Source organism: Miscanthus floridulus, chromosome 7 (assembly GCF_019320115.1).
Source record: "Miscanthus floridulus cultivar M001 chromosome 7, ASM1932011v1, whole genome shotgun sequence".
Classification (NCBI taxonomy): Eukaryota; Viridiplantae; Streptophyta; class Magnoliopsida; order Poales; family Poaceae; genus Miscanthus; species Miscanthus floridulus.
The window spans coordinates 108,640,635-108,663,702 of NC_089586.1; the positions used below are offsets into that span (position 1 = coordinate 108,640,635).

Here is a 23,068-nt window from a genome sequence, read left to right on the forward strand (position 1 = left end):
TTATGTGCAACAAATGGAAAAAACCCTAGGTTTAGGGTTTAATGTTCATTGCTTTCGGTTCTTAGAACAAATTTGGTTCAATTGTAGTTATGGCCGGATGACCGAAAATGCCTTCGACCCATTGCCTCTGCCTAGTGGTGTTCTAGTGCCCATGTGCTGGTGCGGTGATCCTTGCAAGGTAGCCAAGTCTGATGAAGAGGACACATATAGGTAGAGGTATTGGATGTGTGCCAATTTTGCGTTTGAGCCTCCACTTCGTCAGCGCCGCATTAACAAGATGGTGAGAAATTGATGTTGTGTAATAATTATTTTATGTCAAATGAAGTCTTGCATGATTTATTTGTTTTGTAACAATTGCATTTGTTGCAGACCCCTCCACCGCTCTATGATTTTGAGCAGTGGATCGACACTGAGATCAAGCCGGAAGACAAGGAGTGGATGCAGAAATTATTACGGTGGGAGGCAGAGAACAAGGAGATGATAGAAAAGAGACGCAGAGAGGAGGCTCTAGAAAAGGAGCACAAGAAAGAGGAGGAAAGGAGGTGTGTTGCAAGGACGATGAACAGGACGACAAAAACAATGGTGCCGGTTCACAGGAGGCACTCTACAATGATCCATATTACACCTGCCCTAATCACAGGAACAAGGGGCCTCCGCCGCCACCCCCGCCGCCACCACCACCAACAATGGGAGGATACTGTAGAAGGTGTAACACAATTTGTTATGTGGCCACACTATTAGGACAAACCAATCTTTTTAACAGACCACATCCATGTGTTTGTTTTTTTGGTTTAATTACCTAAGGCATGTTAGGGTTAGTCGAAAAAACTATGTACCCTTGTTTGGCACATGTTCTCACATGCCATTTCATGTGCTTGTTGTTTACTTCAATTATCTAAGACATGTTAGGTTTAGTCTAGGACCTCTATACCCTACTTTAGTACATGTTATCATATGTCATTTCATATGTTGTGTGTGTTGAATTAGGTAATCCACTACTTCGTTACGTTTTATTTGCACTACGTGAGCTCGTTTCACTACCTATGTAATATTAAACTCAATATTATGACAACAAATAATGAAACCAATAACACTATGAAAGGTCTAATAATAGAGCACATTAATCAACATAACAACATTTGAAGTACATGACGACAAACTAAATAACATAGAACATGCCCTAGGTACATCCATACTTAAAGTGCATTACATTTGAAGTACATGACGACAAACTAAATAACGCAAAACATGCCCTGGGCGGGTTAGGGAGAGAAAGAACCCGAGAGGGAGGAGGAAGAAATGAAAGCAGCCTCGGTAAGGGAAACTTGGCCGTGGGTTTTGAATCCATGCCCGGCGCCAGGATCCATGGCTCTGAGTTCGGAGCCAAGATCCACGGCTCCAAGGTCAGAGCCACAGATCTTGGCGCCAAGCTCGAAGCCCAGATCTGTGGCTTTGAGGTACCGACCACGTCACCTAGGATGCCCTGATGTGCATGGTTGAGCATCTCGGAGCCAAGATCTGTGACGCCGAGACATGTTACCTCGGAGCCATGAGTCCTGGCGTCAACCCCAAGGTCAAAGATGAGTTTACGTCTCCTGGGGGCCAAACGTAAATTTTCTTTTAAAAAAGATCAAATTGCAAAAAAATTGGGTCTATTTGCCGGATACTCTTATGTCGGGGAGAAAATGAGAATTTTGCCCTTATGGGAAGTGGGCTTCGCTAGAATGCCTTTAAGTTTATGGGCTTCGCCAGAATGCCCTTATCAAAGATGTGTTTCATGCTATTTTGCCATTTCATGTTTTTTCAACTTTGTAAATGTCTGAACCCATCTTTTTTACCAGGCGTGGCCATTTTACCCCTGTCCGCGATTGGGGAAAGCGAGCAGATGCAATCGAATAGAATCGAGCAGAGAGAGAAGTGCGGGCGGTGGTGCTGCTCGTCGTCGGGCATAGAGAGAGACAGTGGGAGACAGAGAAGGGCTTGAGCAGTGGAGCTGCTCACCGCTGAGCAGAGCACCTGGGCGAGCGGCCGGTCGCTGGACCTAGGCGCTTGGGCGAGTGCCCACCTGGACCGAGCGCTGCTCTGGCGCTGGGAGCACGTGGCTCCTGTTGCTCAGCCTCCCACGACAAACAAGCAGGAAGAAACGAAGAACAACAGATGATGCCTGCCTACTGCATGTGAGTGATCGAGGCTGCTAGCCAAGTATGAGCGGCGCACTGCGCTGGCCCTGTTGTCCGACCCTATGTGCAAGCAGAAGAACAGGAGACCGATGCCTTCAAGAACAGAAAAAGGGTGACAACAAAATCAACAAAATCTGACTCAAAACTCCATGATTCGCTTCCAAATTTTGTGAGAAATTCAACTAACTACGAACTCATCCCCAACAAATCATCTCTTGGGATTAACCCAAACTCTGGAAAATCTAGAACAGGAAACCGACGACCACAAAATCGATGAAAAACTGGACCAAATCAAAACAAATCGCGACCAAACTTTTCACAGGCCATCACAAGGGAGTTGGTGAGCATACTCTAAGAGATCATCGCCCAATTTCAACCCAAACTCCAGAAAAATTAGATCACGGCCAAGAACATGAAAAACTCCCCCAAAAACGAAATTCGTTCAATTTCTTCGTGCTTGACTCGATTCATCAAATTCACTTAAGGGGTAGCATCAACTCATGTCATAGCACAAATCTAAGCAAAAAAGAACGAACTAAATCGGTCTCAAAATGAAGAATCGAAGCAAGAACAGGGGAGGAAAAAACTAAGAAAAAAAGCTGCAAAAATAAAATCGCAGACACAATCCCTAGAACATGAATTGGTAGTGTCATTGCCGTCCTTTCACAGATAAACACAGAGAAGGCAAACATTGGAACAACAGGCATTCTAGGCCAAACCCTAGAACACGAATCGAAGTCATAAAGGGATGAATCAGAGAGGCAAAAGCAAAATCCCAAAATACAAGAGGAAACGGGAGCACCTGAGACTGCTCTGTGCCAACCGCGGCACCGCCGAGACCCACCGGCACCGGGCACGAGCACCATGAGCGGCCACAACAGGAGAGAGGGAGAGGGGGAAAGATGAGGATGACTGGCCTGCAAGGCCATGGCTCTGCCCTGCCCTGCGCCGGCCGCGCCATGGCCCGGTGGTAGATCGAGACGGAGGGAGAGGGAGAGGGGAGGGGGTCCGCCCGCGCTGTGCCACCTCGGGAGAGAGGGAGAGGGAGAGAGGAAGGGGAGGCGACGGGAGCGAGAGAACGAGAGGAGGAGAGATGAGAGGGCAGGGGTCAATGAGCTCAGGGGCAAAATGGTCAGTTCAGGCTAGACTTAAATCTTAAAATGGCATTATAACGTGTTGGACTTGTTTCATAAGGACATTTCAGCGAAGCCCACAAATTTAATGGTCTGCCATGAGGGCAAATTTCCAATTTTCTCTATGTCGGGCGAAGCCTCGTCATCGTCCTCGCCGCCGCCGGCAGAGGCTGGGGACGGATACTGGGAGGCGCGGGAGGAGGCGGCGGCGCGGCTGGAGGCAATGGCTGCGAGGGCTCAAGGGGAGGACGAGCTCTCCGTGGAGCAGTTGGAGACCAACAAACAGCTCCAGGAAGACGAGGTAACCTATCGCCCGCACCTTGATTTAGGCTAACTTATAACAACACAACTATTTGACTAAAGTTATAGCAATGATCTTGGGCCGAGGTAACTATTTGACTAAAGTCACTGGCGCCGAGGTCCTGGGCACGGGAAAATAGCCTGCCAGGGGCTCGGCGCCAGAGTGACTGGCGCCGAGCTCGGCGCCATAGTGAACGGCGCCGAGACACCTGCATTTAACCCAGCCTGCACTTCTTCTCCGAGCGCTCTTCCTCTTATTTCTCCTCCGTCTTGGGTTTTTTCTCGCCACTTCACCCTACCTCACAATCACCGGCAACTTAGAATTTTGGCTAAGTCCCTAAATTTACCGTGAGATGGATATATAAAATTTTGGCTAAGTCCCTAAATTTACCAAATGTATGGTTAGCAAGCAGAACAGAATGGTCGATTGGGTCGATTGATGCGCGAGCAGAACAGAAGGGTTGACCTTGCCCTTTGGAGGCCTACGTTTGGTGAGGCCGATGGTTAGCAAGCACATCAAACACCCTAATTTTACCGTGAGATGGATATATAAAATTTTGGTGATTGTGAGGTAGGGTGAAGTGGTGAGAAAAATAAAGAAATAAGAGGAAGAACGCTCGGGGAAGAAGTGCAGGCTGGGTTAAATGCAGGTATCTCGGCGCCGTTCACTATGGCGCTGAGCTCGGCGCCAGTCACTCTGGCGCCGAGCCCCTGGCAGGCCATTTTTCCGTGCCCAGGACCTCGGCGCCAGTGACCGTGGCGCCGAGCTCGGCGCCAGTCACTCTGGCGCCGAGCCAAGGGTCCATTTCTGGAATTCTTTCCGCCAGGGGTCTATTTGAGAGAAACTTTCGAAAAAAGGGCTAAATAGTAAAAAATTCGGCGGTGGCGGCATCAGTGGGTGGGGAAGAAGAGAGAGAAAGGGGTTCTCGACAAAATGGTTTGTGGGGTGTTTTATGAAAAACGATGATATATCGAATTTTCTCTTCTTCGCATCAATATAAAATTTAGATCATGGACATAAACGTAAAATATCCGAACATGTGTACTGTACATTCCCTGATTGATGGGCTGCGGGTTGATTTTATAAAACTAAAAGCGCTTTTCTACAAAACACCTGAGGTCACGTGTGGGCATGCGGAGGAGCCACAGATGCCCGGATGTTCTGGTCACGGAAGGAGCCTGTGAGGATCAGCAACTTGAGGATGGGAAAGGAGCAGAGGAAGAACAGCAAGCAGTTCGAAGCACAGGATTCAAATAAACAGAATGTTTGATACAATTTTTGTTCACCCTTCTCTCTCTTGCCTTGGATACATATACTAGTGCCTACGCCGCTCACAGAGAATCTGCATACTTCTGGTTGGGCCGCCGGATCCGCTTGGGCTGACCGGAGCTTGGCAAGCCATGAGGTGGGCATGAAGGAGTGCATGAAGGAGTCGTCGTGGTACCAAGCCCAGCAGGGAGTGGGGTGCTGACATTCCCCCGGTCTTTAGAGCCGGCATGTCCCCAGGCCGGCGCCCTAGGAAACTACTGACGCAGGGCGTCGAGGGGTTCCCAGGTGGCGAGCTCGATCGGTGCGTGTGACCACTGGATGAGGCCTTGTTCCACCGAGCGGTCACCAGCTGACCAGCGACGTTGAAGAACACGCACAGGGACCTGCAGTGGTGCAAAATCAGAAGGCAGAACTGGAGCTACCTGTTGTGACCCTAGGGAGAGCTTGAGCTGGGACATGTGGAACACAGCATGAACAGCTACCCCTGGTGGAAGCTCCAACTTATATGTCACTGGACCAATCTTTGACAGAATCTTGAAAGGTCCGAAGAATTTAAACGCCAACTTGTTACAGGAACGTCGTGCAATGGAGGACTGAACATACGGCTGCAGTTTCAAATACACCTGGGCGCCCACTGGAAAGGAGCGTTCAGAACGGCCTTTGTCCGCTTGCCTTTTCATCCGTAGCTGAGCACGTTCCAAATGTTGATTGATGGTGGACTGCATGAGCTCGCGGTCTGTCAGCCAGGTCTGCAGATCTAGAACCAGAGCCAAGGAGGCAACATCTATTCCGAAGTGTCGAGGAGGATGCCCATAGAGAACCTCAAACGGTGTTCGGCCCAGAGCTGAATGTGTAGAGGTGTTGTACCAAAAGGCGGCAAGCGACAACCAGCTGCTCCATTTGGATGGGCATGCATGAGAAAAACAGCGGAGGAAAGTCTCTAGAACCTGATTTACTCGTTCGGTTTGGCCATCGGTCTGCGGATGGTAGGCTGAGCTGAGGTGGAGTGTTGTACTAGCCAACTTGAATAGTGATAGCCAAAACTGACTAGTGAAGATACGATTCCGGTCCGAAATGATAGACTTGGGTAAGCCGTACAAGTGGTAAATATGTTCAAAGAATACCTTGGCCATTGTTGCTGCCGTGAACGGGTGATGGAGCGGTATGAAATGCGCAAACTTAGAGTATTTATCAACCACCACTAAGATTGCATTTGTAGTTCCAGAGGTCGGCAAGCCTTCGATGAAGTCCATCGACACCATCTCCCATGATTCTGAGGGAACAGGCAATGGTTGGAGGAGCCCCGGATACTTGGCACGATCAGGCTTCGCCTGTAAACATGTAGAACAGGACTGCACAAACTGCCAAACGTCCTTCTTGAGTTGCGGCCAAAAGAAGATGTGTTTGATGCGCTGGTAAGTAGCAGGTGCTCCGGAGTGCCCCCGACTGGTTTAGCATGAAAAGCCTAGAGAACCAACTGTTGAACCTCCTTATTGGTGCCCAGCCAAACACGGCCTTTGTGGCGAATGACACCGGCAAGCAAGGAGAATGGGCCTGTAGAGTCCTGCTATACTGCCAAGCGTTGTAACAGTTCCATGGCACGAGGATCTGTCTGGTACCCAGCGACAACTTTCTCCAACCACTGATGCTTGATAGAAGATACAGATAGGAGCTGTTCCGGGTGTTGGCAACGAGAGAGCACATTGGCCACACCATTCTCATTGCCTTTGTGGTATAGAATCTTGTACTGAAGCCCGAGAAGCCAAGAAAACACTTTCTGTTGCCATGCGGTATGAAGCCGCTGCTCATTAAGATGTGTGGGGCTCTGATGATCGGTGTGGATGAAGAACTCTGCTTGGAGCAGGTAATGACGCCAGGCATCAACAGCCATGAGAATCGTCAGATACTCCTTTTCATAGACCGTCAAGCCTCGATTTTTGGGGCTTAGTGGCTTACTGATGAAGGCAAGTGGATGATTGTGTTGCAGAAGGACTGCTCCAATTCCTGTACCAGAAGCATCGGTCTCAATGTGAAATGGAATGGAGAAGTCCGGCAGAGCTAGCGCTGGTGCAGTAGACAATGCATTCTTTAGAAGTTGAAATGCTGAAGCATGAATTGAGGTCCAGACGCACAGGCGATCCTTCTTCAAAAGTTCTGTGAGTGGTTTTGCCATGATCACAAAGTTCTTGACAAATTTGCGGTAATATCCGGCCAGCCCTAGAAAGTCATGTTGTTCCTTGACTGATTGTGGAGTTGGCCAGTCCACAATGGCCTGAACCTTAGAAGGATCGGTGGACAGACCATCAGCACTCACCACATGACCAAGGTATGAGATAGTTTGCAGAGCAAATTTGCACTTGGATAATTTAAGCTTCCACTGGTCAGCCCATAACCAAGAGAGGACCTGACATAAATGGTGAACATGCTCTTCAAGTGTTCTGCTGTACACCAAAATATCATCAAAGAAGACCAAAGCAAAACGTCGCAATCCAGGTGCTAAAGTGACATTCATGGCACCTTGAAATGTGCCCGGCGTGCCAGTGAGTCCAAAAGCCATCACACAGAATTCATACTACCCTACATGAGTCTGAAATGCAGTTTTATGTTCTTCGCCTGCTTTTAGGAGGATTTGGTGGAAACCAGCGCGGAGGTCCAGAGTGGAAAACCACCGGGCGCTAGATAGTTCGTCCATCAGTTGGTCAAAGATGGGCACCGGGTACTTGGACTTACGAGTAATGGCGTTGAGCTGGCAAAAATCAACACAAAAACAGAAGGTGCCGTCCTTCTTCTTGACAAGCAACACGGGCGAAGAGAATGCGCTAGAACTTGGACAGATCAGGCCCTATGACAGCATATCCTGAACCTACCGCTCGATTTCATCCTTGAGTTTTGGCGGGTATCGGTATGGTCTGATGAACACTGGCTGTGCCCCATCAATCAATGGAATCTCGTGATCACAGGCCCTTGATGGAGGAAGAGATGTAGGAGCCTGGAACAGATCCTGAAATTGATCTAGTACTGCCTGGATGGGAACCGGCATGGACTGAAGAGGGGCTGGACTGTTTTTCTCTGGGACTAGATCAATGTGCAGTAAGAGCTGAAGAGGCCCATCTGGGCGAGAGCCCTGCAACAGCTTGAACTGACCACCATAGGGAACCATAAGTTGTTTGAGGCGCCAATCAATGAGCATAGGACTATGATCTTCGAGCCAATCCATACCAATCACCACATCAAAGTTTGCCAACGGTAATGTTCTAAATTTGGAGTAAAATGTACAGCCATCAACCGTCCATGGTACCTGATGTAACAGAGATGTGCTCACGAGCCATCCACCACCGGCAACTTCCACTGAACTGGCGAGCGGATCTGAGGCAATGCCACTGAGTTGTGGTACCAGATTCTCATTAACAAATGAGGATGAGCTACCCAAGTCAACCAAAATTTGGACCGGTATCTGCTGTAAGAAGCCCACCAGATGAACTGTCTGAGCGGCTAGAACACCTGATAGTGCAGACTTGGAGAGGGCCAGCATAATGTGCTCAGCCTGTGGCGAGGTTGGAGGTGTATCAGCCAAAGAATCATCGGACGAAAATGACTCCCAAAGTGGATCGACCGCGTGCAACACTTCGGGCGGGCAGCGATGATCACGGCTCCACTTGGTACCGCACTTAAAGCAGAGCCCTAGAGCATGTCGGTAGGTCTTGAGGGCGGCGAGCTTGGCATCGCCAGCCGTTGGTATAGCACCAGCCACTGTAGTGGCCGAGGTAGTAGCGGTCGATGCCGGCCGTTCGGAGCGTGGTGGCGGTGGTGGTAGTGGCAGGGGCATCTGCGCCGCTGCCACCGGCTTGTAGGAAGAAGACCAATCACCACCTCGCGCGTGCTTCGGGGCAATGGGAACCGCCATTTCTTCCTGCAATAATGCCAACGAGCAAGCAGTATCTAGGTCTTTCGGAGATTGCATAATGACGATTGCTCGAATTTCAGGCTTAAGCTCGTCAATGAAGCGCTGGGTAAAATAGAGGGGATCACTGATTTGGGAGTAGGAGTTGAGGTGATCTTTGAGCTCACAGAATTCGTTCACATAGGTTTGGACAGAGGAATGTTGTCGGATGTTAAAGAGCCTGCGCAGTAGGATTTCATGCTGGTTGCGATCGAATCGATCGTGGAAAAGGCGGCAGAACGTATCCCAAGAGGCGTTTTTAAGCTGAGACTGAACAGATTGGTACCAGTGATCAGCTGGGCCTTCGAGATACATCTCAGCGACACTGAGCCAAAGAGGTTCATCCACTAAGTACATGTGAAAGTATTTTTCACAGCGGCGCCGCCAGCGGTGAGGATTTTCGCCATTGAATTTGGGAAACGAAAGTTTGGGAAAGCGGCCCAGAGTAGCTGTGATTTGCGCCTGATCAGCAGAGCGTGGAAGGTGTGGAAGGCCTGGATTGGGGAATTGTGTAGTTGGCGGTGTGATGCTGAAATTGGGGATAGGTTGGGAAATCGGAGGTTGGTAAGGGGCCGAAAATTGGTGGGGAAACGAATTGGATAGTGGAGGTGGATAATGGTTAGGCATCGATTGGGACATTGGATTTGAAATTGGGGGAGGATGATGCGTAGGTAGGGGTTGGGAAATTGGTGTGGATATTGGTGGGGGAAATACTGTTGGGTGGGACTGGGAGATCGACATTGTTGCAGCTGGTTGTGTATGAATCGACAGTGAGTGGACAGGGGAAAAACACACGGAGGACTAAGAAGACTCGAACCCAGCGCAGACGGCAATGGAACATGAGACGGAGCCGGCGACATACCAGATGCCGGGATATGGGTCCACGTCGTGACGACGCCTGGCCCAATATCCAGTGTAGTCGAAGCGACGCAGGGCCCAATGGGCGATTCCACGGCGGAGCCCGCAGTAGCTTGCGCGGATGCCGGACCTGGGGAAGAGAGGATGCCTGGTTCGCGTGCCGTTGTCTCGAACACCACGCGGTCCCAGTGGTTGGTGAGCTTGGAGACCTTGAGCGACAGGGCGTCAAGGATCCCTTCGGACTCCGGACGCCAGCGGCCCAGCTCGGCCACGGCTCGCTCGAGCTTGTCCATCCGGTCATCCTCCTCGTCGCGGACGCGCTCCACGTGGAGGGACTCGAGCTCCTGGAGGCGGCGCTCCAGGGTGGGATCCAGCACGGCGCCCACGTTGGCGGAGTCGAGGCAGAAGCCCTCCAGTTCGATGATGCGACGCTCGTACTCCGAGTTGAGGACGGCGCCGCCGGTGGACTCGAGGAAGGCGAGGCGCTGGTTGGTGGCGGCGCGAGCCGACTCTAGATCGGCAAATCGGCACTCCCATTTGGCGTCGTGCTCGTCGAATCGGCGAGCCGACTCCTCCCTGGATTTCTGGATCTCCTCCAGAACCATCTTCATGTTAGGTTCCATAGCACCGTGGGATTTCTGGAATCGAGTGTAGTGATCGTGGGGAAGGGATGGGGAGGCCAGAATCGACGAGGCTCTGATACCAGATGTGAGGATCGGCAACTTGGAGGATGGGAAAGGAGGAGCAGAGGAAGAACAACAAGCAGTTCGGAGGACAGGATTGAAATTAACAGAATGTTTGATACAATTTTTGTTCACCCTTCTCTCTCTCTTGCCTTGGATACATATACTAGTGCCTACGCCGCTCACAGAGAATCTGCATACTTCTGGTTGGGCCGCCGGATCCGCTTGGGCCGACCGGAGCTTGGCAAGCCATGAGGTGGGCATGAAGGAGTCGTCGTGGTACCAGGCCCAGCAGGGAGTGGGGTGCTGACAAAGCCACGTGGAGGCCAAACTGGGTCCTGCCCCCCTGCTCCGGCTGTATTACTCTGGAGGTTTGCACGTCGCTGTATGCATGTAATTAATTCTTACCTCTCTCGTACCATGCTTGTTGTTGCTGATGAGTGGATCATAGCTTACAAGTATATAAATCCGCACATTGTTCATTCTTTTTTGACAGAATTTCAATTGTTCATTGCAGTCTATATAGATAGAACTTGAAAAAACAAAGATTTTTCACAGAATTCCAATGATCTATACTACTGTTGGTAAATACTGTAGCAGTGTAGCTTTGAATTGGCCCCCCTACACGTTCATGCAAGCTCCGCCACTGGTTCTGGTGCGAGCAAACTCGAGGTAGTTTTAATAACCCTGATGTGCGTCACAGTGCGCTCTGGAAATCGGTAGATGGCATGTGGGATCCTGATTAGGGTGAAAAATATCTGCAGTTGCAGAGATTAACTTGTGACGATGCACTATGCTGTGATTGTTGTACCTACTGGTATGAAACTGGAATTCATATATGCCTGAGTCTGCAATGGAGCTACTATTATGTAACATTGGGATATTGCCATTTGCTGCTGTTAAACTGTAGATTGATGAAGTGTCGTGTTTAGTTTGAACTGGAGATTTAGGATGGCGAATTTGTGCGTCTACCACCTGAGAAAGATAGAGTTAAGTTATGACTGAAGAGTTAGTTTGGTCAATTTTAAGCTATTGTTTTGACATGACAGCTATTTGAACTGCTGTTGTCGCTAATATGTCGTAGTTTATTATATTATGTTCAGGTGCTGGCACTGCAAGCCATTTATGGGGATGACATGGTGATCTTGGAGGATAAGGCAGGTCTTCGTTCTTTTCAGGTTCGTTCCAGAGCTTTGTCCTCCTTAATCCGAACTCTCTCATTCGTCAAAAGTGTAATGTTCATGTCTTCTTCCTCAGATTTTTGTTTGGTATCCAATTCCTAATGGTACTAAGGTGTTCTTGAATCTTCATCCAAATGGAACTGGGGTTGGAACTGATAATGGTGGTAGCCAAGATGGTAGTGAACTCTTTTATGCTTGCAGCTTAAAGCATTTGCCACCTGTGGTGTTAACATGTTTGCTGCCATGTTCATATCCCAGTACAAGTGCTCCTTATTTTACTATCTCAGCCAAGTGGTTGGATGAACCCAAAGTTTCACACCTCTGTGCCATGTTTGATGAGATTTGGACTGAGCTGCCAGGACAAGAAGTAGTGTATAGATGGCTGGACTGGCTGAATAGCTCTTCATGGGCTTGCATTTCTTTGAATGACAACATAATACTAGTCCCAGATAAAACTTCAGATGTTGGAGATGAACGTGCTATTGCAAGAAGGCTTCTAGTTGATTCTACTATTCCTCTGATGCAAAGTTACAATGAGAGGAGGTCTCATGAAATATTTCTGAAAAGGTTACATGAGTGTGGAATTTGTCTTAGTGAAAATACTGGTAATTTTCTTATACGTTATCTGATTAGGATGATGTATTTGATTTTGCTGACTTATTTACCTTTTTCTTCAAGTTGCTATCACTGCCTTTTGGTCTATTTTGTACATGATGTACTAGAGGCAATAAGCTCAACAATGCAAGAAATATAATTACTTCAATCCCCTAGTAATTTTTTAGAAATAAAATTAGGAAATCAAATGAGAAAAAAATAATTTTATCATAAAACAACAGTTTCAGGATCTGTAGTACAACTACTCAGATGGGTTCTGTAGTGACTTAGCTGCCTTCCCTTTATTCTCTACAAAGTAGGAAACATGCTCAATATAGCGCCTTTTCACTTTTCAGTAATTTTGATACTTGAATCCTATCTAGTAGTTTTTTACTCTTTGCCCCTCTTCATTTCTTGACCCTACCAGGCAGAAATTTCATCAAGCTCCCATGCCACCATTTGTTTTGCTTGACATGTATGAAGTCTCACTGCAGAATTCACGTAACAGAAGGGAATTTAACCCAGTTGACATGCCCTGATACAACTTGCCGCAGCCCACTCCCACCATCAGTTTTGAAAATCCTTCTGGGAGATGATTGCTATAAGCGATGGGAATCGTTCACATTACAGAAACTCTTAGATACAATGCCTGATCTGGTATATTGTCCAAGGTGTGATGCTGCCTGCTTGGAGGTTGACAATGATGCTCAATGCCCGGAGTGTTTTTTCACCTTCTGCTCTTTGTGCAAAGAACGCCAGCATGTGGGGGAGGATTGTGTTACTCCAAAAGAAAAGATTAGGATTTTGAGGGTAAAATGTATAATCTCTTAATGATTGAACTTTCTTTTTTATGAATTAATGATGTGTACAGTCAGCATTTTGAGATTTTGTTATGGTACTTAATTTGAAATTTAATTATTGGTATGAACGCATGTTTAATTGACGTAATTGTAGTATCTGGTTCCAAGATTCCAGTGTGACCTGGTTTGAGTGAAGTTCGAGGTATTCTGCTTTCCTGGCCTAGAGTTTATCCACACACTCTATGTAGTGTGAGATCTTTATACTCTCTCTATAAAATTAAGTGTCCTTTTGGTGTGCTATAGAGAAGATGGATGAATACCAGTACAGTAGAAATTACCGTCACCATCTTTGGCGACTGTGTTGTTGTCCATAACATCACTTGTTTGTGACTGGAGACTTAGCTTTGTATCTACATATCTAATTCTTCAACATCTATGTGCTTACATGACAATTCAAAACTTGAGAATGATATGATATTTGCAGTGCTTTATTTGTATATGCATGACCTATTTGAGGTTCTGTATGATGTTGTTCTTTCCTCCTATACATTCACAATGCCATGACACATTCTCCTTTTTAACAGGAAAAACACCAGAAATATTCCCTCCCAGAAAAACAATTGTTGAGAGAACAGAGGGAAATAGATGAATTATTAAGTGTCTGTGAAGCGCTTCGCGATTCTAAGCAATGTCCCAGATGTAAAATGGCTATCTCGAAAACTGAAGGTTGCAACAAGATGACCTGTAGGAACTGTGGGAAATTCTTCTGTTATCGTTGTAACCAGGCAATTCATGGATATGAACATTTTTGGTAATGTTGATTCATGTGCAAAAATTTTGTGTTCAATTTTGTTTGCACTGATACAGAAGCTAAAAAGGTTTTTGCCACTGAAGGGATGGAAATTGTGTGCTGTTTGAACATCACAATCAAGTGGGAAGAAGATATGGACTGTTTGAGGAATTGGATGATGATGAAGGTTCTGATGATGAAGATCTAGAGGAGCCAGAGCCAGAGCCTGAAATGGTACGGGGTCATCCTTGTCCAATGTGTGGCCGGCGGAATGAAAAGATTAGCAGCAGTATCTTTTCTCCTTGCATCTAGAGCATGATACTTCCATAATATCTGCTTAGAGTCTCCAAACACTAGAAGTATTTATGCATGAGTCACTCCTGCTCTAGTAAACCAATATCTGTGTGATTCGTGTGTATAGAGTTGAGTGTAAGTTTCCTATCATGCCCATTGATGTTTTCATTATTCCTGTATCTATTTTTCAATCTAATCTTTTTTTTTTGGTTGCCATATGATCACCATACATGCGCAGCTGGTCTCTAAGTGCCTTTTCCTTGTAAAAGGGTTGAATGAACAATTTTGCTGCATATACTTGCTCTAGTCACTCATGAAGCATGTAAACTCATAAGTCATAAGTGCATTGTAAAGGCATATATTCCTCACAGAATGAAGCAGCAGACAATCTACTAACAATCTCAATGCAATGTCGCATTATTGACAGTTTGACACAAACAATCATATATCGTGCATGGGTTGCCGAGGCCACTATTGTGCGTTATGCCGGAAGAGGGTTACGAAGAGCTCAGAACACTATGGACCAAGAGGTTGCCAACAACACACGGATCTCTAGTGATTCCAAATCTTGCTGTACAGTACAGAATCTCCTTATAGATAACATTTTGCTACTTCCAGTGTTGGCGTCGACTTGTTGAGTTGTTTCCCAAAATGAGAGGCTTAGCCAATGTGAATTTGCAGTTGGAAGGGTCCATTGCATTTAGCTAGGATCGTTGATGTCAAGAAGATGGTTCGCCATGGAATGAACACGGCATTTTATTGAAAATGACCATGCAGATTGAGGATTCAGTTCATTTATGATGTAGCCATAAGCGACTACTCCGTATTTGAGTCTGAACCCCGAAAGTTTGATTTGGGTTTTCTTGCACTCTATTTATTTGATATATTCGAGCACCGATAGCCTGCAGCAGGTTTTGAACTAGAACGGACAGCCATTTTATCCTGGACTCAGGAGCTGTAATATTGTCACACTCTCTCGTCCAATCTATACTGAAGTATTAATTGCTCGTTGAAAACGCGCTGTTGGGCACGTGCGCGGTTGTTATATGTATTGGGATAGATCACTGAAAGTCAGAGTTGCCAGCAGCGAAGCTGAAAGTGGGTACGCTATTGTTCTCGTCGGCAGATTGCCAGCACTACATGCATTGTTCATCCAAGAAATGTATCAGCTCTTCATCCACTCAAATTATTGTACATTTACAGTTTCCACGTAGTAGATTTATTTAAACATAAAAATGCTGATTAGTAGCTTCGTAAAACAGCTCCAGTTATAAACCTGTGGTTCAGTACAGCCTCGGCAATTGGTCGCTTGCGGTAATCCGGATTAAGCATTGCCTGTCGAAACATAAGCCAGAGTTAGTATCTTGGCTGAAGATATTTATCCCGGACCAAAGCAGACCACTGATTCAGACAGTTCCCTAGTTGGCCAGTGTAATACCGTGCATGATGTACACAGCAGTATAACTGCAAAAATTTCGTGAACAGACAAGGTTTGAGACAGCAGTTAGTATGATAGAGGCAAAACCTGCAGTAACTCCCAGCCAGCACCATCCCCTAAATCTAGAAAACTTACTGCTTCTGACAACCGGTCATCTGCCAGACAATACCTACACAAAATTTGAAAGTTGATAAGCATGTGTGTCTGAAAATCATGACTGGTCATCAGATAGAGAAATCAACACCAATGAGCTTATCCACTGAACTGATTTTTTTTACCTAACAAAAAGGAAAAAAATTCTACGACTAAGTAACAGCAAGTTTATTTTGTGTTAGCGACTCATACTCTCTTGCGGCATAAATGTCGAGCCGGAAGGTGTTCTCCAAAAGTCTCTGTACAATCAATCGAAACTATGTTAAGTGTCTGAGTGGAAAATTAGAAAACAATATTCCTCCTAATGAACATGAAGTTAAAATATCCTCAATCACCTGCAAGGAAATACCATCCATAATGCCTGCTTCGCAAAATGGAATAAATGCCATGTATGCAACAAGCAGCCCAGCTCCGTAACTGTTTGGTAAAGTGCATGTAAACTTTGGTGTTCATTTTTGTTGAAGAAAAAAGAACAAGAATACTTGCATGTCATCAGCTATCCCAAAGGCTCGCTTCTCCAAAGGAGTCGATGCCCCAGCAGCAGAGGCTCGACACCATAGTCCGTCCGACAGCACTCCAGCCCCAGTAGATGAATACCTATCATTGCCAAAAAGTTTTCAAAAATGATTCTGTACCAATATATAATAATAAAGGTAGGAAGGGGATGGAAATGTACCCAATATCTACAGAAAAAGCCACATCTCGCAGCCTTGGAACCAAGTAGCGTCCCTCTTTCTCCAATGCCATGCTATAGATCGGAAAGTTACACTAATCAGTAGTTAATTGAACATAGGGAATACAGTGCAGAAAGGAAGCTGAAGAAAATATTCAGCATACTTGAGAATAACAGAAGAAGGTCCAAGGCTTTGATGCAGTCTATCATGATTGTGCATGTGGACAAGGCCGCTCATGGCACCATTAAGCAACTTAAGAACAAAATATCCCCTTAGCTCCAATTTGTATGCTCGATCGAAAGGGTTCCAAAATGGCATCCCACCAGATTGCTCCTTCAATTGCCTTGCGCTTGCTAATTTCGCATAGTCTGCAGCACTATATCTCCCATCATCGCGGAAGGCAAGCCACTGTAGTAAAGCTATGTCAGTCTTTGCATGCATTCTGTGAGGAGCCTGGGAACCACATAGTTATGTAGTAATATACCTGTTCTCCTGTTGCTGTCTCAAAGGCCCCTAAAAGAAACTGAATGTTCGTGCAGATGTCACTAGCATCACTCTGTAAATAGAGGAAGGGAATAGTTTTTTTGTGTGTAAATGTCTTGTGTAATATAATAATCCATGGTTGCAGTTTCTGTTAGCAGTTTATGATTTACGCAACCTGAAGAAAAGCACGAGTCCTTAACTCATTCAGTGCCATCAAATCAGCTTCAGAAGCACCAGCACGAGCTCCAGGGTATACCTTTGTTTCAAATCCTATGTCTTAGCATATTAAGATAGTCAATATATTCATATACCTATGGCAGAGAAAGGTATCATAATAAAATGAAGACAAATTGAAAGATCGAAAGTGTATGTCCTATTACAAATAATATTTTCAAGGCACTGCAGAACCAATTTTCAAGGCATGGCATTCTGCTGATTACTAAATGACGCTATGCAACTAAACTTAGCAACACATACCTTAAATACAGCCTGTGTGCCCCTCAATGGACCTTGAACAACTCTTCCCTCGTAAAGTCTGGAAAACAGGATGATCAACGAACAATGGGTATGCCTTTACTTTACTATAGTAAAAAGTCAGTATCAGTCTATTTTCAAAAAAAAAAAAAACAGTATCAGTCAGAAGGAAATAACCTACTAATCGTCACTTCTCCTTCTCCGATATCTTGGACCCTCAACCGCTCGATCTCTTCTGGTGAATATCCAAGACCAAGGTCTTGAATACCAGCAACATTTGAAGGCTCTCCAAATTGAGATGATGAGTAACTGATTCACATGTCAGGAAGTCAGAAAAGGTGATTATTCAAGAAAGGTTCAGTAATCAGTACTGCACAAAGAAAAGGAAAAGGTCTGAATATTGAAGAAACAATTTGTATATTTTTTTTAATGAGAAGGAGCAGGGCCCTTTATTTATTTATACTACTACAGCATAATGACAATCCACAATGATATGAAGTAAGGCCACAAAACATCTGATGGCTCTTTAACAGCTCTTCGAAGATTGCAAATGTAGCATTAGATGCAATATCACTATCACTACATCATGCACTAAAATATGTGGGAAAAAAATGTATCAACAGATTTGTATTTCAAATGTCTTTGGATAAGATTTGGTTTCATAACAATCGGAATATATATTGTAAGAGAAGGTAATGGTCTTCGAAAGAGTCCCCTATATATATCCTAATTTGCCTTAATCATGTCCCAAACATTTCTCAGGATTGGGCTGACTAACTCCAAGATCCCCTCTTCACGTCCATGCTGTTCATGTCGAAGGGATTCAGCATAAGCAACTAGAAAACTGCACATGTTGGAACCAATCCTACACACATGAAGGCTCCACAGCCGACTGCAACTTCTGAACAAAATCAAAATGTAACCGCACCGCCCGCAACTATTTCTCGGATAAAACCAAAATGGAAAAGGATTCAAGCAATTTTCATGAAAAGCTGACCTTGTGATGTTCATGAAGCCATAGCCACCCAAGAATCTGCCCACCTCGAAGTAAGCGGGGTTGGTCATGAGCGCTGCCGAAATCAACCGCAGCGACCGTCGTGGTAGTCGCCGGCTCCACCCACCGGGCTCCGGCGAGGCGAGGAACCGCACAGGCAGAGCTTTCAGCATCGTAGCTGATGGACTGACACTGGTTTTGCGATAGGCATTAGAAGCCATCTCAGCCACAGACTGCGTTTCTGTTGTTTGCCCCCTGAGATGAGTTACCCCCTCCGTTAAAAAGTGCACTTTTGGTTTTTGCTAGAAGTCACTAATATAAAGTTTGATTAAGTTTATGAAAATAATATCAATATTTATATCTTTGAACAGATTTATTCTAATTTTTTTATAATTAAGTTAATAATATTTATTATATATACACGCGCTAGGTGTAGAATACTATTCTACACCAAGCTATTGTACTAAACAAAATTCAGTACATATCAGTAGTTGCGTTTCAGTATTATTCATTATTTCGGGATATTTGGTGTAGTATTGACTGATACTAAACGCGGTTCAGTACTATTTAATATTTTTTTTAGTCAGTTTTAGCTTGTGGTGTAGAATAATATGTGGTGTAGAATAATATTCTACACCTGTAGAATAGCTCTACCATTATTATATATTATAAATACTGTATTTTATTTAGATTTTGTTAAATTTAAATTGATTGTCTTCCTACGAAGCGAGAAGTACATTCTTGTTTGGACAGACGGAATACTCTTTATCTAGGGCAATTTTCTCCTTTCTTTTTTTTCACTTTCCCCCCCTATTTTAAAGTAGATTTTGTGAGACACTGTGTCCACGTCTTCTTTTTATACACTGTTATGAGCTCTGTTATCAATTGTTAATATGCTATAAATAGTTTATAAAAATTCAGTTGAAGCTCAACACTTTTAGTTTGAGCTACCAAAAAACTTGAGCTGTGTGCTCAACCTCACCTCTGTACGGTTTTTAGTAGAACTTTGTGTTTGTTTCACCCCCACTATTCTATCAATGTATGATCATCAGTGCTTTGTTGCATTAAAAAAACAAGAAAATGTGATAAGAAGCCTTCCAAATTTTAGTGGAACAAACGAGTAATCTAGTGTCCAATTTTGTGTCTAATTTTTATTTCAGATTTGCCACACATTTTTATTTTATATAAACATTTTTTTAGGACTAAGCATCTATTGCTTGTTTTTTTTAAATAAAGCAATAGTGGTAGTAGTGGATATCTATTCTGAGCTGCCGTGGAGCTGACAGCCTCAGAGCTGACAGCCCGTACCGTAATTCCAGCAATTTCCGTTACGCTTCAGAGCCTCAGAGGAGAGATGCTTCCCTGCATTACGGGCGAGTGGTAGGTAGTCCGTTACACCGCTCCCCTGATATTGCAACTCCTCTCTCACCGCCCCTCTCAGGACTCCGGGTAAACGCACGCCAGCAGCTACACTCTCGTCTCCCTCTCATGCAATCCATTGTGACTTGCGGCTCCCAAGGCACAACAACTGATCGTGCCATTGGCAATGGGAACGGCGAAGCTGCGAGAGCGCACGAAGCTCAGGCTGTCCGTGCTGCCGCCGGCGTCGCCACCGCCGTTCATGTACCAGGAGCACCCGTTCGGCGGCCTGCCGTCCTGGCCGCCCGGCTCGCCCGACCCCGTCATCGACAGCCTCACGGAGCTCGAGAGGGTGGGCGTCCTCGGCCACGGCGCGGACGGTACGGTCTACAAGGCGCGGCACCGCCGCACGGGCGCGGAGCTCGTGGTCAAGTCGCTGCGCGTGCGCGACGACGGCGGCGGCGCGCTCCGGGAAGCCGACGTGCACCTCCGCGTGGCCGCCGCGGCGCCCGACCACCCGCACGTCGTCCGCCTCCACGGGGTCTTTCCCGGGAACCCGGCCGCCTGTAGCGACCAGCAGCTCCTGCACCTAGTCCTCGAGTACGTTCCTGGCGGCTCGCTCGGCGACGTGCTCCGGCGGTGCGGCCGCCTCCCGGAGGACGCCATCGCGGGCGTGGCGCGGCACGTGCTCTGCGGCCTGCGCCACCTGCACCGCCTCGGCATCGTCCACGGCGACGTCAAGCCATCGAACCTCCTCGTCGGCCGCCACGGCGAGGTCAAGATCGCCGACTTCGGCGCCAGCCGCCACGTCCCCAGCGCCGGCGGCGCGCAACGAGCGGCCGGCGCCGAGGGGACGTGCGCGTACATGAGCCCGGAGAGGCTGGACCCCGAAGGTTTCGGCGCGGCCTCGCCGTCGGGCGCTACCGACCTCTCCAGCGACGTGTGGTCCCTTGGAGTGGTCCTCCTAGAATGCCACATGGGCAGGTTCCCGCTGGTGGCGGTTGGGGAGAGGCCGGAGTGGGCGGCTCTGGTGGTGACCGTGTGCTTCGGGAGCGCGCCGGAGGTGCCTGTGACGGCGTCGTCGGAGTTCAGGGGCTTCGTGCGGCGGTGCCTGGAGAAAGACTGGCGGAGGAGAGCCACAGTGGACGAACTTCTCGGGCATCCCTTCGTCGCGGGGGTGCCGCCATGTTGCGCCATCACCACCACCAACGAGTGGCTCACCAACTTCGATGACGAACTGATGACAGTCGAACGCAAAGAACACACCTAATACAAAACTCAACGACCGTGGCGATGACGAAAATAAAGTCCTAATAGTGATCAACGGCCTCGTTAAGGAAGATGCAAATCCAACTGAACATGAGACCGGCCAAGCGAACTTGATCAGGTTTGGGAGCATAATTCAGAGGTGTCTGACTCCCATGGTAGATCTGGTGATTAGCTGCAGGCTGCAGTTGCTCTGTGAGGCAAAATAACCAGCTTCATGATCCGTGGTGTCTGGTAAACACGCAGTGGTTTGCATGCAGATTTGGGTGGTGAATCATGAGTGCTAAACTGCCAGCTGCTCGAGGGAATAATGGCTTGGCTTTCGCTATTCCGGTCAATGTTGAGCTCCAAGCCTCCAATGGTTGTTTGCGGTGTCATACTGTCATTAACAGATCTCAGTTTTAGAAATATATATCCCTTCCGTCTTTAATGCACGTCATAAATGGAGGGAGTACCATCACAACCTTGTACGATTTTATCAACGCCCATAAAATAGATTGTTCAACGCACTTCTCAATTGGAATGCATACAAAAAGTAGAACCGAACGCCTATCAGCTGCCGCCGCTCGGCTATGGGCGAGTTTTCTAAAACTTTTCTGACTCACCAGTCTTGGATTGTGTCATGTTATTTCAGTTGGAGAATCGGAATTCCTCTATTCCTTGTGTGTTTTTTGTTGATTCACGATTCACCTTTTGTTTTAACCGTTAAAACACTATGATTATACTGCTCGTAAGGACGTGCCCACTGGGTCTTCGCAAAAATTATCAACATGGTGTAGCTTTGCAGATTTTCATCCAGACCTCTGTATTCTGTATTAAGTGTGGAATCTAACTGAGTAGATTGAGCGGAACCCTGGCTGTCTGTAATTTTTGTACTTATTTTTTTTAATGCGTTTTCTGTAGGGGCTTTTCTGCCCCTCCAGTTCCCTATAAAACTGAGTAGATGTGTAGATCAGAGACGAGGAAAATGTGATGCACTCTCTCTCTCCCTCTCTCTGTTCCTGATGTGCACCTTCATAGGCAAATGTTCATAGACCTCTTTAACATGTTATGTTCTAGGTTGCAGCTTCTGAATGTATTGCATATTCAGAGAATGTTATGCCAGCGAGGTGTAGCAAGTGATTTTTTTTCACAAGAAGAACAAACTTTGGATCCGCTAATGACGTAGAGAAACTTTTCTTGATTCGGGAGTAGACAGACATAGTGAAATTTAGTTCTTCTCCAATAGCTTGAAGCTAAAGAGGTCACATGTGGCTTCTCCTAGAACATAGCTAATCTGTATAGTTTGAAGTGTTCTATTTTATATGTTGTGTCACTTGAATATTATCTCAACTTAAGGGTGTGTCTCTACTACTAGTCATAAGACAAGCACATGCTAGCTTAGCAATCGGTGTGATAACACCTTCAATTCCTTGCATAGTAAATATCAAATAGAAATGAGCTTGACAATGATTTAAAGGCTTATAATTGTTCTTTTGTTACACAAATTCATCAACTATAGCAATGAGTAACATTTATAGCAGGTAGAGCTCTAGGAATTTTGACAATGTCACATCAAATATATTTCCGATAGTCTTAGCAGTCAAATTGATTTTGTTCTCACTCTGAAACAAAACTTCACACTTGCAAAGTCTAATCTTTGCATCTTATAGAAGAATAAATATATACAATAGGTAGTATATGTGATCCACTGATTCCATTTGCTGGTAAAAGAATCTAAATTATTGGTTCGTCTCAGAGTTATGTGGTTTTCTGACTGAATTGTGTTTTGTCTTGTAGGCTACAACCAGTGGCGGAGCGTGCAGCCCAAGCAGGGGGGGGGGGGGGGGGGGGGGCATTTTGTAAGCATGTGCTGAATAAGAAGGCACCTTGCGGCAGTCCGAGAGCTTTGTAGGCTGGCAACAGCTCTGTTGCGGCATGCCAAGTGCAGAGCCATCTGCGGTGAGAGATGTATAGCCACGGAGACACTCTCTGACAAAGAAAAGCAGAAGGGAGAAATGGAGACTGAATGTGGATTGCGTTGTTTGCCATGCCTACGATGGACTGATTGCTTGCTAGCTGTCATGACTCTACACTATTATTAAGTCATGGCCTTGTATTTGTATTTCTATTTCCTCTAAACAGTATATGGACTTTAGAAAATTTCCAAAACCAGGGGGGCCATGGCCCACTATGGCCCCCACGCAGCTCCGCCGTTGGCTACA

General features: G+C 46.3%; 3 protein-coding genes across 3 annotated transcripts; 2 read left to right on the plus strand and 1 right to left on the minus strand.

The window, feature by feature from the left end:
* Window positions 1-1,346: 1,346 nt before the first annotated feature.
* LOC136466031 (uncharacterized) lies at window positions 1,347-14,041 on the plus strand. Its single transcript, XM_066464541.1, has 7 exons — window positions 1,347-1,457; window positions 3,375-3,614; window positions 11,468-11,542; window positions 11,622-12,150; window positions 12,567-12,949; window positions 13,524-13,750; window positions 13,834-14,041. Exons 1-7 carry the CDS (start codon window positions 1,347-1,349, stop codon window positions 14,039-14,041), a joined length of 1,773 nt encoding a protein of 590 aa, XP_066320638.1.
* A 1,127-nt stretch (window positions 14,042-15,168) lies between these two features.
* On the minus strand, window positions 15,169-18,477 carry LOC136467508 (uncharacterized). The gene is made up of 12 exons (XM_066466234.1): window positions 18,243-18,477; window positions 17,423-17,554; window positions 17,249-17,306; window positions 16,947-17,027; window positions 16,773-16,844; window positions 16,452-16,696; window positions 16,291-16,362; window positions 16,101-16,211; window positions 15,950-16,031; window positions 15,807-15,853; window positions 15,549-15,630; window positions 15,169-15,358 (listed from the first exon to the last, which is right to left on the minus strand). The coding sequence occupies exons 1-12, from the start codon at window positions 18,458-18,460 to the stop codon at window positions 15,266-15,268; spliced, it is 1,293 nt and encodes a 430-aa protein (XP_066322331.1). The 5' UTR covers window positions 18,461-18,477; the 3' UTR covers window positions 15,169-15,265.
* A 1,228-nt stretch (window positions 18,478-19,705) lies between these two features.
* Window positions 19,706-21,404, plus strand: LOC136467509 (mitogen-activated protein kinase kinase 10-like). The gene has a single exon (XM_066466236.1). The coding sequence runs from the start codon at window positions 19,786-19,788 to the stop codon at window positions 20,866-20,868; it is 1,083 nt and encodes a 360-aa protein (XP_066322333.1). The 5' UTR covers window positions 19,706-19,785; the 3' UTR covers window positions 20,869-21,404.
* Window positions 21,405-23,068: the final 1,664 nt, after the last annotated feature.

Coding starts and splice junctions, on each gene's coding strand:
- LOC136466031 (XM_066464541.1), top strand. CDS start 1,347: ATGCCCGGCGCCAGGATCCATGGCTCTGAGTTCGGAGCCAAGATCCAC. Junction 1,458..3,374: donor CCCAGATCTGTGGCTTTGAG/GTACCGACCACG, acceptor TTGTTTCATAAG/GACATTTCAGCGAAGCCCAC. Junction 3,615..11,467: donor AACAGCTCCAGGAAGACGAG/GTAACCTATCGC, acceptor TATTATGTTCAG/GTGCTGGCACTGCAAGCCAT.
- LOC136467508 (XM_066466234.1), bottom strand. CDS start 18,460: ATGGCTTCTAATGCCTATCGCAAAACCAGTGTCAGTCCATCAGCTACG. Junction 16,697..16,772: donor AGACAGCAACAGGAGAACAG/GTATATTACTAC, acceptor GCTTTACTACAG/TGGCTTGCCTTCCGCGATGA. Junction 15,854..15,949: donor TGGATGGTATTTCCTTGCAG/GTGATTGAGGAT, acceptor TTGATTGTACAG/AGACTTTTGGAGAACACCTT.
- LOC136467509 (XM_066466236.1), top strand. CDS start 19,786: ATGGGAACGGCGAAGCTGCGAGAGCGCACGAAGCTCAGGCTGTCCGTG.